The sequence below is a fragment of the Camarhynchus parvulus genome, chromosome 3 (genome assembly GCF_901933205.1).
Source record: "Camarhynchus parvulus chromosome 3, STF_HiC, whole genome shotgun sequence".
In the NCBI taxonomy this organism is placed as follows: Eukaryota; Metazoa; Chordata; class Aves; order Passeriformes; family Thraupidae; genus Camarhynchus; species Camarhynchus parvulus.
In genome coordinates, this window is record NC_044573.1 from 88083478 (window position 1) to 88097248 (window position 13771).

At 44.7% G+C, this 13771-nt stretch overlaps 2 protein-coding genes across 2 annotated transcripts; one reads left to right on the plus strand and one right to left on the minus strand.

Moving 5' to 3' along the window:
• Positions 1-6960: 6960 nt before the first annotated feature.
• On the minus strand, positions 6961-9229 carry PNRC1 (proline rich nuclear receptor coactivator 1). Its single transcript, XM_030945742.1, has 2 exons — positions 8661-9229; positions 6961-8104 (listed from the first exon to the last, which is right to left on the minus strand). The coding sequence occupies exons 1-2, from the start codon at positions 9039-9041 to the stop codon at positions 7664-7666; spliced, it is 822 nt and encodes a 273-aa protein (XP_030801602.1). The 5' UTR covers positions 9042-9229; the 3' UTR covers positions 6961-7663.
• Positions 9040-10863, plus strand: BORCS6 (BLOC-1 related complex subunit 6). Its single transcript, XM_030944769.1, has 3 exons — positions 9040-9049; positions 9156-9388; positions 9585-10863. The coding sequence occupies exons 1-3, from the start codon at positions 9040-9042 to the stop codon at positions 10212-10214; spliced, it is 873 nt and encodes a 290-aa protein (XP_030800629.1). The 3' UTR covers positions 10215-10863.
• The last annotated feature ends 2908 nt before the right edge of the window (positions 10864-13771 follow it).

Sequence of the window (13771 nt, forward strand, 5' to 3'; positions counted from 1 at the left end):
TAGTTGATCAGAGTTATCTCTGTGGACAAAGTAATGGCACCTGTGTTACCAGTTTCTCTTTATTAAAGTTAACTTACATGCAGGAAGAAGTCACATGGCTGCTGTTGAATTCAGTCTCAATGGTTATAAATTAGAAAGACTACCCTTGACCAAAATGAGAGAAAACACAAAGGAGCAATGTAAACTCTTACCTTGAATTGCCTATGACACAAACAGGTCAGAAATGTTTGGCCAACCATGGAACTACCACTGAACAGCCACCATCCTACAGCAGAAGGCTAAGGAGTTTTGGACCTGGACATGTGACAGGCTCTCAGACAGTAGACCCAGCCTAGAAAATTAGATTAAAAGCCTTGGTTCATGAGTGTCAGAGCTGCATACAGCATTTGCATCTTCCTGTATGTTCTCCTGCCAGTGACCAGACCATGTCAGACCTCTCAGACTTTCTGATCTCTGAGGAAAGTCTTAAACTCTAATTGTTTGGGGTTTTGAGTTGTGTTTGACAGATAATTCTGTGGTATCTGTGTGGACCAGTACATCAGTTGTTTCTCGTCCTTCAGGATATCAAGTGAGGTATGTTGTGGTTATCAAGGCTTGACAGGTCAATTCATATCAGGTTGACAGGAGAAATCTCAAGAGAATTATTGCCTCTTGTAAAAATCTAACTGTCCTCTAGGAAAAAGTGCATACTGTCTTGGAGGAATTGTACCCAGAACACAGCAGAATAAATGTGGCACACTCAGTTTGATTTTTCAGGTGAAAAGACCTACATGTGTGAACATTTGTCCAGAAGTGAGGGAAACTGAGAACAATTAAATGCATTTAGGAGGAAATACAAGAAAAAAGACACAGCTGTAGCGAAAAGTAAAGAAAACAGTTGGGGAAAGTGATGGGAAAACTTGAGGTGTTAAGAAGGATTGGCTGATGGTAGACAAAAACTGGATCAGTCACAAATTACACGTTCTGTCCTCCTGGAGTAAGATGCTCTCTCTTGGGAAAGACTGGGCCTCTCCCTTTCTTCCAGGATCTAATAAGGCTAAAGATAAAGCAAATGTAAATCGAGGAACGCAAGGAACTCTGAGGGTATTGCACATGTCCATGGCCCTCTCAGGCAGCTGCTGGCTGCAGCATGTTTGTGCAACAATGGAAAGCAGCAGCTAATGAACAGAAACTGCTGATCTATCATCAGCCACCCCACTGCTGGTTATGAGGAGAGGACAGTGGTGTGTATAGATTATATATTGTATCAAAGGGTCCAAAAAAAGGATGGAAAAAAGTGTAATATTAATCTTTGTTGTGCAAATTACTAAAACTATTTTGTAATAAAACTGTATACCACACAAAACCTAGGTGCATCGTGATTTATGTCACCAGTCCTATCAAACTACAAATATTTCTAAGCAGAGCCTTGTATTAACTGCATTTTACATACTATACAGTGAGGTAAGGAAGACTTGCAGATCACACACAAAACAAACCACGTGTACTGGCAAAGGCAAAACCTGGCTGGCCCTCCAGACACTATGGTTCACTTTCTGGGTGAATGAACAGCCTACTGAGGGACCTCAAGCCAGCTAGTTCCCTTCTAGCATGCCTGTATTCCCAGCTGTAAAACATACAGTAGGCTTCTAACATACAGTAATGTACATACTTTATCTGGCTACTTCTAAAAAAAGTGAAAACCTGAGAGCAGTAAGCACTTGTGCAGCATTTTGTAACACTTGAAGCAGCGCTAAGCATTAAGAATGCTGCACCAAGGTGCAATTTCTAGTAATGAACAGTAGGTACTGAGCAGTCAGATAAAAAGTCAGTTACAATATCTGCCATGTCACATGGTCATTCTTCAGATGGTCCCAGTCAAGGAGTAGAAGCAAATTGAGTTTCATCTAGCCATTAAAATTCCTTAAATTTGCAGTAACATCAACTACCCCAGGAGATAATTTTTTCTTGCAGTATCTTTCCTTCCAACATTAAATAATGATGACATCTACGCTGCTACTCTCATCTCTTAATTGATGTTGTTTTTCAGAGTATTTTTTTCTCCCTGTCTCGTCATTTTTTTCCCTTTTCACTCCTAGTACACAGGAGAAGGGGTACAAAAAAATTATCCCTTTTTTATTACTTGCATACAAAGAATGTCTAAAATTTGGACAAGGTCCATCAATTTACGGGTTCATTAATTCTTACAATGACTTATTGCTATTCTAAATAACATGATAACATACAATTTGTGAATATCCTGATGCTAGGAATGAAACTTACAAAAGCTCCATGCTACATACACACAGAAGCAAATTACAGATCTCAAATTACATATCATTTTAAGTGAGGCCACACCTTATTCTTTGTTTTGCAGCTATGTCACTAGACAGTGAAGGACACAAGAATCAGGTGATGAGAGAAACTAGAGGAAAGCCTGACTCTCGATATTAAGCCCTTTATTAAATGTAGCTCTAGGTCTTGTTTCAGGAAATGAAACACAAAGTAAATTTTATTTTGATGGCCATTGCCATCACCACTTATAAGGACATTGGCAAATTATAGGGTTCAAAGGCCTACTTGATGAAAACACACTGCTTCATTAAAGGAGCAAATGGCATCTTTAAAACAAACAGCAATCTCCTCAAAACCTTTTGCTTTATGACCTTAAGAATGGCACAATGGCCATGATGATTACACCACTTCTTGAAATACATACAGCCACTTACTGAACTACAATAAAAGAGTCAGCAAAGTCTGACTGTATAAATGTGAGAAAAGTCCTGGATTCCCAAACACTTCCTCTTCCAGGCACAATTTAGGGAAATCACACCAGTTTACTCACCACTGGCAGCCTACACTGTAAGTGCACGTAACCAGCCTAGTTCTCAAACTGAAGACAAGTGTTTATGAACCACTCAGACTGAGTGGTGCATCTGCCACACACTTGTATTAATGTCATTAGGCTAATGTTAAATAAAAGTACCAATGCAGCATTCCAAGTGAGTCAGGGCTTTGCGAAATCTAAATCTGTTTTCTGGGAGTTGAACAAATGAGATTTTATTACCTCATGGGAAAAAAGTTCAAGAGGAATGCTGACTTCAACACAGGGGAAGACTCTGCTAGGACATGTTGGTTGTGCAGATTAATTCCTCAGGAAACTTTTTCAAATTTGGCTGAATTGTTGACCTTCCCGCCTTGGTTCTGATAACATTCTACTACACTTTCAGAGCAATCCAGAAAGTTCACAACCTCAAAATTGCTGATAACATTCTGTTGCTCAACTTCAGCACTTAGGTCCTTTTATTGGATAATGTATTTCTCTTTAATTGATGGATATGCCCTTCATCTATCTTTTCTAGTGAAACAGCAACTAAATATTTATTTCTCGTTATCAAAAATATTTAACACTGTAGTTCCTGTTCAACAAAGTAGCATCAGTTTTTCACAGTAGATGTTCACATTTTACAATTTTACTTCTTACTTACATCATAGCCTCTTTCAGGTAAGAACCAGCCTACTCCTAACAGAAAACCATCTTAGAAATTTCAACAGAAAATAAAATCTCCTTAAAAAGCTCAGTCAAGCATATAATATGAAAAAAAAATATTTAAAGAACACATTGTAAAATCAAAATTCAAAGAGCACAAGAAGTTGTAGAAGAAAATAAGGAATTTGTTTAACTGCATAATGGAAGCATCAAGACTTTGCTTCCAGAACCTGAAGGGAACCCACAAGAAAGATGAAGACTTTTTACAAGAGCATATAGGGACAGGAAAAAAGGGGAATGGCTTCAAACTGAAAGAGAATAGGTTTAGATTAGATATTAAGATGAAATTCTTTGCTATAAAGGTTGTGAGGCACTGGAACAGATTATCCAGGGAAAGGTGGGGATGCCCCATCCCTGGAGGTGCTCCAGGCCAGGTTGGATGAGGCCTTGAGCAGCCTGGTCTAGAGGAGCATCCCTGCCCATGGCAAGGGGGTTGGACCTGCGTGATCTTTAAGGCTCCTTCTAACCCAAGCCGTTCTATGATTCTATGACTCTGTGTAGAAAATAAAGGCAAACTTATTTCCAAAATTACAATGAAACATAATCTATAATCTTCAGGCTTTATATAATCTATACAGCTTTGCACTTGATTTCAAAACTGTCTAAATAAGAAAAAAATCCTTAAGTGCGACAGTTATCAAATGTTTTATAATGCAAAAACTTAAAAAATAATCTGAAAATAATTAAAATATGGTTTAAAATTACATGTCTTGGATAAAATATTAATCAGATGGAATTAAATTAAATTGACAGTCTCATATGCAGATGGCTTAAGTATTCAGCAGAATTCAGCAAAATCTGTGAAGAGATCCTGGTGTAATAGAGTTCAAATGCGCACAGGATTTCTAGCTCCTGTTGCATTAGGAGGCAGAAACATTTCAGCCTGAGAGCACCAAGCCAGCCATTATTAACGAAGCTGTCTAATGGGCTGAGCCTTAGCCATGCATGAGAACCCAACAGATACCTCTGTCCTCCATGAGAGCTACATTTCAGGACCATCAACGCATTAACATTTAACTGTTTGAAAGTAAGGTGGTAGTTAATTCTCAGTAGATGCCCCTGCAGTTCTGCACAGCATAGCACTAGACTTTCAAGCAGAAAGAATTTCCATTATCTGAGGAGCTAATATTCAGTTTCCTTAATGACCTCAGAAGATTTAATAAGGTATTTATTTAATTCCTGTACTGCAAACACATGACTAGCTGATAACACATCCACTGATTTTGTTAATTTTCTTCCTTAAAGGCTGGTCACTCTGTAAGTGTCACTCCGTAATTTCATATTACACTGCAAACAAGCCCTCCAAATATGACACTAATATTTTGCTGGCTCTGAACTCGAAATTTAAGAGTACGTTCATGTAATACAATGGCTCATCTTCAGGAAACTGGGATAAGGAATCTGTCAAAGTGAAGGAAATCTTAAGAGTGAAAATCCCTATAAGATGATATTGTAAAAACATAAAGGAAAAAAACCAGGAAAGTGACAAGTAAGGTGCAGAATAAGGTCCTAAATGATGACTACGTTCTTATTTTCAGCTGGTCATGTTGAAGTGCAGGTTGCCCTTAGGCCTAATATACAAACCTGTCCATTGTGCAGGAAGGGGCTCAGCCCAAAGATCTCAGAAAGACAGAAATATGAAGTGCTCCAACACTTCTGTGGGCTCATTGACACAGACGTGTGCTAAATAAGCTTCGTTTTTTTTGCTACTATTTAGAAACACCAGATTGTTATCTTACCCTTTAGGGTCCAACAAGTTATGGGAAGTTTTAAGTTCCCAACACTTCAGAAGTCTCAACTACCAGCTCTCAAAGAATTGACTGAGGAGCTGAGAACTACTGGCAATTAACATTTAATAAATTGTTTAACCCTAAGGGATGTGTTGGCAAATCAGGGCAGGAACAAAGAGGTATGCGACTTCGATAAATTTTATCCAGGATCAGAGCTAGCATTCACTCTGTAAGCTCCAAAAGGTAAGGAAGGGGCTGTTGGCAATGAGATAATAATCAGGGGGATAGAGGACACATCCTTCTAAACAATGCCAACCCACTGGCTGATAGAAACGCCCTCTCGTCAAGCTAGTTAGCAAGATTCACGGCGACCAGACAAAATTAACCATTGCCTAAAGCTATGGGTAAGACATTTTGTTTTGCACTTGGGTGACACACAGGCAAAAAGGGGAAAAAAAAGAGAAAAGCACAACGGCAGATCAATACAGCATTTTCCAAATATAGCTAACTCAGACTTACAGTCTCCTTCAGTCATCCTCGGCAAGATTCCAGTAGCATTTTTCTTTGCCCTAATACTGTTTATCTAAAAAAAAATCCCACAAACAGAAAACCAGGAGGGGTTTTGTTCATTTTTAGAAGATGGGGGACACTAAATTAGAGAGTATTTAGATTAGGCAGGAAACTGGGTTGTTGAAGCCACACACTGACCTCGAGTACACCCATACCGGTCTCCTTTGCAAGACAGTGAACCTCTAATTCTTTGGGGTAAACCAAAAATTTTGTATCAACCCTTAGTTTAGAGCATCGATAGCTAAATAGCCTAATTCTACAATTACATAACCAACATCTACAAGCAAGCCAAAAACCCCTTAGTTTTTGAGTTTTTGACCAAGCTTATGTCAGGGCTGTACTAATGAATCCTGCCAACTGCCCCGTGTGGAATGCAGCAATGCTCTGGACCAAAGCTGCAGCACAAACACACATAATGCAGCTCAGTCTGTGTCTCTGAAGATGCAACTCACACTAGGGAGCCACCTCAGCCCGATACAAGCAGCCCTTTTCTTCCTACGTACCTCTCCTAGCTCTCCTAGGACACCAGAGCACAGAGAGTGTATCTTTTCTGGTGGATCCAAACTTAAAAACGCTTTTCTATCTTAGGTAGATTTCATAAACTTCCTAGTATTAATCTTATTTAAACACTAGATTAGGAAAATAATTGCTCATCTGTAACCTCCTCATCATGCCTATCAGACCAATCCACAGTCCAATTGCTTAAGAATTTTAAGTCAGGGGGATGTATTTTCCAGCATAGCTACAAGCAAGAGACAAATCTGGTGAAAAACACGAAATTCGACTTGCTCCATTCATTTTGTGCCACTGCTTACTTTCAGTGTTGACTCGTTTAATAGCCACATACCATGAAAACGTTTAAGGAGTATTACTGCATGAATTTCAATGTCTAAGTGCCCAACTTGCTTGAACTCTCAGTTTTCAACAAACAAACCAATCCTAGAATGATTTGTCACAAAGGTGGCTTTTTTTTTTAAACATAAGGAATTCTTGGTGCATTATTGATCTCCTAATTTTCCCTGAGATAATTAAAAGACAAAGTATTCCTACACATGCACTAGAAGGCTATCAAGTGACTTAAATTCACATACTTGAATTAACAGACACACACTCAAAGAAAAACAGAGACACGTATAAGGGGAGGCCAAATTGTTTTATTTAATTTTTTTAGTGACCAATTGAATTTTTGGCAGAAAGCTCTGCTCTTTCCTTTTTTTTTTTCCTTGGCTTTTGTTTTTAAACTTTTTTTAAAGAAATCAGCAGTGCTTAAATTGGTGGGTTGGAATTTTAGTCAAACTCCAGTTAATTTTAAAAACAAACAGATGAACAGGAATTCCAGATAGTTTCCAGAGCAGAGGGCAAAGCTTCACATTTGTATGAAAATTCCATATTTATACTTGATTGGGAGACAGAATGTAAAACTATTGTCAGTAGTGCACGAATAGAACATTCACATTTGATCTGGAACCTTAATCAGAAAGCTGTACTCTCCTTCCAAAATTTTCATTACCTTGTGCAAAGCAAGTCAAGTCTTCATGTGTCAAGCACACACGTAAAATTGTCCATATTTTATATACAAGACATCTACCAATCAGGCAGTGCAAAATACATCCTTTCATAACAAAACTAAAATGTACCTCTCAAAGTATGAACAAGAATATACACATAATACAAGATGTACACTATTTACACAACCATAAAAAATATAATACAAGGAATTTTTTTGAATGCGATTATAAGACTTGACAGTCTTTTGCAATTTTTGTTGCAACAAGGCATGTTTAAGTTTCCTGGATGGAGTTTTCTTTGCCAATTACTCAAGAGATCTTGGAAACTACACTTGAACTTTTAGGAGAGTTTTCAAATGGACTGCCATCAACTCCCTGTTTTGGTCAGACAGTTCAGCTGTGCCACCCACCCAGTGGCTGGGAGGCTTTGGAAGGACACTGGGAGATGGTGGGTCACTGAACTTTGCCCCAGCGTAATTTTCTTTTTGGCTCACTTCATTTAGGGCGATAGGTTTCTTGGACTTGGCATTTCTGAAGTTTTCTGTGTTTTTAAGTGGCTTTTTCTCCTGCTTCTGAACTATTTCTGGCGACACAGAATCCTGCCAAAAGTTCTCTATCTTTTTCGCCGAAGCGATCTTCGTCACTGGCGTGTTACACTTACTCTTCTGCCTGTTAATCTTTGGTTGTTCACACAGGTGTAAGCTGTGAACGGGCTGGCCGTAGGGAACGGCCGCCTTCTCTGTCTTTCCCATCTTGTTTTTTAAGAACTGCGGAGACAAAGAACAATCAAGTCAACTACGACCTCCGCGCTCCCTCACCGCCTCCAACACTTACTGAAGCGCCGGGAGCCACCTCGGCAGGGGGAGGGGTACCGAGAATCCTTCTCCCCGCTACTTCTCGCTTATCCCGCAGCTCATCCCACCGCTCGGCCGGCACCAGCGGCCTGAGGGCGCGGAGCCCCGCCGGCCGCCATGGGGCGCTGCGCACCGCGCACGTCCCGCCTTCGGCGAGCGTGGGGCGGGGCTGGCGCGCGGCCAGCGGCAGGGCTAAATCCGGCTTGTTGCTGGGGCGCAGCGCCGGGCGCCCATTGGCGAACGCCGGGCAGCCAATCACCGCCCGCGGTTCTCCCTCAGCCCCGCCCCGCCCCGTCCGAGCGTAACGGAAACTCTGCCGCCCCCCCGCCCGCTCCCCCCCTCACCGCTCTGAGGGGGCGCCCCGCTCGCTGTACACCCCCCACCCCGAGGGAAAGGGAAAACCGTCGGCCGGCTCGCCGGGCACCGGGAGCGGGCTGAAGTGGGAAAAGTAGCGCAGCCTTATCTTTACCTCCTTCCTGAGGGGTTTGCCGGGCGCGGGTCTCGAGGGGGCAGGCGCAGGGGGCTCCTCCGGGGGGGCGTCCGTCACCAAGTCGGTTCCCAGCGGCGTCCGTCTCCCCAGCCCGGCGCGGTGCTGCTGGTACTGCTGGTAGCGGCTGGGCAGGAGCCCCGCGGGGCCGGGCCGGATCTTTCCCTTCCTCCGCCGCACCCTCTTCAGCGCGGGGCGGGCGCTGCCCCCCGGGCCCGCCAGGCAGCAGCTGGGCTGGTTCTCGCAGTTGCTGTCCCCGCGCCGGAGGCGCTGGAGCAGGGCGGAGGGCGGCAGCCGCCGCGGGTCTTCGGTGCCCGCCGAGATCCGAGCCAGGAAGGGCGGCGGCGCCGTGGTGGTAACCATGGTAGGACGTGGGTACCCAGAGTTGTGCCGGGGAGAGGGGTCAAGCCCAAGCAGGGACGAGCGGGTCGGGTTGCTGGGGAGGGTCTGCCCGGGCTTTGTGACGGGGTGAGGAAGTGGTGGCGCAACCAGAGTCGCCGCTAGGAGAACATGGCGGGGGAGTGAGGCGAGCCACCAGCAGCTCCCCGGTGTTGTTACCCGGTACGTCCCGCCCACTTCCGCCCCCGCGCCAACCGCCTTGCGCGGACGGCGCCAGCATCGCCCCTCTCTGCCCCCCCCCGCCAATCGCGGCGGAGCAGCGGCCTCGCTGCCTTGGCTCCAGCCAATCGAAAGCGACACAAACACTCCAGGCCCCGCCTCCCTAGGGGCCGCCCAATCCGGGCAGGCACGCCCCCCCAGTCTCCGAGTCACGGGCTCGCAGTGCGCGGCAGGCGGGCGGTGCTCCACCGGCCAATCGCGATCCGCACGAACAGCCGAGGCCACGCCTCACCGGGCCCCTCAGCCAATCGCGGGAGACGTAAACAGGCGTCGGCGCGCCCCCGGTAGGCGGTGGCAGCGAGTGGGCACGCGTCGCTCGCCATGGAGGAGCCGGGCCCGGCCGCGGCGCTGCCGGAGGGGCGGGGGCGGGACGAGCGGAGCTTGGAGGCGCTCAGCCTGGCTGGCGGTGGAGGGGCGGCGGTGGCGGGGCGGCAGCTATCGGAGGGGCGGCGGGCGACGCTGGCGAGCGCCCTGGAACTGGAGGGAACGGTGCTGCGCGAAGGGCGCCTCACCCAGTTCGTAGCCAACAACCTGGAGCGGCGGATCCGGCTGAGCGGCGCCCCGCGGGGCGAGCCTCCGGCGGGGGGCGGCGGGTCCTCCATCCCCGCCATCGACCCCGGGGCGCTGCAGGACGTGGTGGCCCTGGCTGGGCAGGTGGCGGCGCAGGTGGACGAGCTGCTGCGGAACGTGCACTGCGGGCTGCAGGCGCTGACGGCGCTCAGTGTCGGCTGCATCCAGACCTACCGCGACGGCGTGGAGAGCCTGGGTGAGGCGGCCGACCTCAGCATCCGCGCCATGTACGCGCTGGTGGCGCGCTGCGAGGAGCTGGACCGCGCCATGCAGCCCGTGCCCGCCCTGGCCAAGCGCATCCGTGACATGAAGGGCACGCTGGAGCGACTGGAGGGGCTCTGCAAGTAGCTGCTCCCGCCGCCTCTCCTCCCGTGCAGGCGGCGAGGACCTGGGGCTGCTGCTGTCTCGTTCCGGTGGCCCCACCGCTCACGGCGTCCGCAGCTCCCACCTGCACATCCTCGTTCGCTCTCCCTGTGCGTGACTTGCCGGCAGCAGTGGCCAGATCGCCTGTGTTGATCTGGACGAAGGGAAATTTTTGCGACTGACGAAGGAAAAAGTCCCGGTTGAAAACCGCGGGGTATATGGCAGATGGTGCTTTTTAGCTTTAGCTCCATTAAAGAATTTGGATTCCACATGCCTTACGCTTTCTATTTATTGAGGGCTAAGAGAAACTAACGAGTATTAGTTAAAAGTAGATTTTTGTTTAAATCAAATTCAAAATTCTTGTGAGTACCTGCTTGATGCTTACAGGCATCTGTGCTTATTTGTAGTTGATTTGGAGCCTGAAGAGTAATTCTCACCTATGTTTTTATAGCAAATAAACTCCCTGAACACCACTCTTGCTTACAGGACACAGTTTTAAGATAAGAGTAAGTTTAATACAAACAGCAAAGACACTTGTTTTCTGAGAAGAATATAAAATCCATGGAAGATAATTGAGATTCAGATAAGAACAAATCATAAGCAAAGTTCGAAATAAAAGCTTTCAGATGAAATGTGCTTTGCCTCTATTAATCTTTACAGTTTTCATAGTGTAAAAGTTTAAATGGCATCACTGTGAAATGATCCTGTTATTTTGTAGTTTGCTTTTTTGATTTTTTTTTCTTTCCAGTTGGGAAAATATCTAATTACATGAGGAATAGGAGTACATTATGACGTTACGTGGGTGAATGACTGACATAAAATGACTGCTTTGGAATAATTTATTTGTATAACTTGAAGTTTTTGTATACAAATCACAGTGTGCAGAAGTGATTTTGCTATATCAGGGAGTGTTTCCTCTGAGACCTGAAAGTAGCTGAATTCTCTACTCGCTAATGTTCCTATGCAAAAAGCCTCTTAGGTGATGCTCTTAGCAATCTGTTTAGGTCTCAAATGTCCCTGTAACAAGATTTCAGCAGAAAAAGGATCAATAATCTTACATCAGTGTAATAGTGCTTTTGGTGACCAGCAGCTTGTAAAAACATTGGAATGAAGGAAGCCAGAAATACTGCTCTAGTCCTGTACCTGTGGTTGAAGAGCAGACAGGTTTATGATGGGCAGAGCTGCTACCCCACCGTAATCTTGAAAACGCCAGGTGAGGGATGGGCACTGTGATACCCTGTGCTTCTGCATGCAGACAATAGTGAATTAGAACAAAATCATTCATGTTAATGCCACCCTGCTTTGCATGATACCAGTCTCTGGCCTGTTTTGAGCCCCTTGGCATGGCTATGTGTCCCTCAGCACAGGGGTGTGTTTCATGTGTGGCCTTGTTGCCCTAGCAACGGGAAAAGACTGGAATTGGGCTGTGCTAAGGTAGGGCTCTCTCTGGTATTATCTGCTGGGGAATAGCTGTGGCTCCAGGAGGGGACCAGAGGCCTACCAGAAGTTAGGGGGAAGAAAAAGCTGAACTGCTGCTGCATCCCGTGGGCCTAGAAGACACTAAAGATTGCTGAATACCACAGCAGCAGCTGCACTTTTAATAGTTCTGTTATTCCTGGGAAAGTTTGAACTCGTCTATTATGCAGATGCAGTAGTTTTGCTAAGTGTGTTTGGTATATGCCAAGAGCGAACACCAAAGGTTGATCTTGCACAATTTGTGAGTACTGTTGAAATGTACAGGAAAGACCTGCAAGCTTATTTGTGTAGCCATGTATGTACAGCTACTCCTCACTCACACAAGCTAAGGTGAAGCCTTTAAAGTGTTTCAGTACACTCTTGGGTTTTGATAGTCTTTCATTTGCAGTCATCTTCATTCAATGCTAATTCTGTACTAAAATTGTTGAGTCTGTAGAATAAAGTTATTACTTTTATGTTTTTAATTGTTAGTGGTTAGTTGTTGACGTGTTTCACTTACTGTGTTTCTTATTTGGAAAAAGAATTTGAAAGCTAATTTAAACTTTTCTTCTGCATCTGCACAGAGACCTTTTAATGTGATTGCAGAGCTGGTTTCAGTCTAGGTCCTCAGGCAATAATTTCTGACAGTGATGTCATTCATGTGATGAAAAAGGAATGACGGACTAGTGAATTGCAAGCATGAAGAAAGCAGTAATTATGCTGTTTGGGTTTGTTTTTTAAATATTTTTCTGAACACATCAGCTTTTTTGAAGGGCAGATTTAACTGAACTTGTTGAAGTGACTCCTGTTGCCGGTGTCTGCATTGTGCCTTTGCCATCCCTTGGGCAGGCACAGCTAAGTTGATGTCAGCCTGTTCTGTGCCCCCACAATTGGTATCGGTTGGTAGCCCCATGGCTGCTGTAGTTCCCAGCCCCCTGTCCATAGCAGCCTGCATTGCTGCAGGAGTGGTGACACTTGCCAGCGTGTGTGTCAGCGCAGTTCTGGTGGCAGCCCTGCCCTTGGAATCCCGTGGGAATCCCTGGGAGCTACGTGCAGCTCTGTCGCTTCTGGTGAAGCTGGTCCTTCTGCAGCCGTATGCATCTCTACTGCCCTTTTGATCCTAGTCCAGGCTTTCTTGTGCACATCCTGTGTTAATTCTAACACCTTCCAGCTTTTGGATGTTGAGAGTGAAAACTTACAAGTTCTTTTGGCCTTTTTTTCTTAGTCTGTGGGTGAGCAGTGTAAAACCATGTTTGGGGTTTCCAAGACCTTCAAATGGCTTGTGTATATTTTCTTGCTTAGTCACTCAGTGTTACAATTGTTTGCTTTCCTTATCAGCTGCCAAGTGAACTTTCATTGTAACAAGATGGGCAAGGTCATGGAAGAAAATTAACAAAATATAATGATGTGCATAGCACTAAGCAAATCCAGATGCAGAATTATTTGTGGACTAGGAACGACATGTCTACTCTGAGAACCACAACTTCATTACAAATTGGCTTCATCTGATAAATTTTTTTCAAGTGTGAGGTCTGACTGGGGAAATCCTTTTTCTGATTAAGATATGGTTGGTTCTGCTTCATTCAGTGCATTTTTAGTCTTCCTTCCTTTGTTAGGTTTCCTGTTCTTGACTCTGATCCAGTTCTATATCTGTGCTATTTAAAGAAGCTTTACCAGGTAGAACCTTACTACAGCTGAGAAAAAACATGGTCACAAAAAGCAAGAATGAACTTCACCAGCATTTCACTTTTAAGACTTTTTTCCTAGTGTTGTTTAGCTGCATCAAATGTTCAATAAGTAAATGCATCATCTTTGTGTGTGTTATGTATCTAAAATACACAATATTTTTGGCTGCAATGTGCAGCTTTTAAGTGGTACTTACTCCCATGAGTAGGGTCTTGACTAAGTTACCAGTGTGAGGAGCAGCATGTGAGTTGAATCCAAGAACAAACCTCTTCGTGTTACAGATACAACTATTTTGAAATTATTTCAAACAGCTTGATTGTACTACCAAAAGACAAAAAATTGCCAAGTTCCAAATTATGAACAGCTCTCCAGAGGAGTAAAATCAATTCTTCTAGCAAACT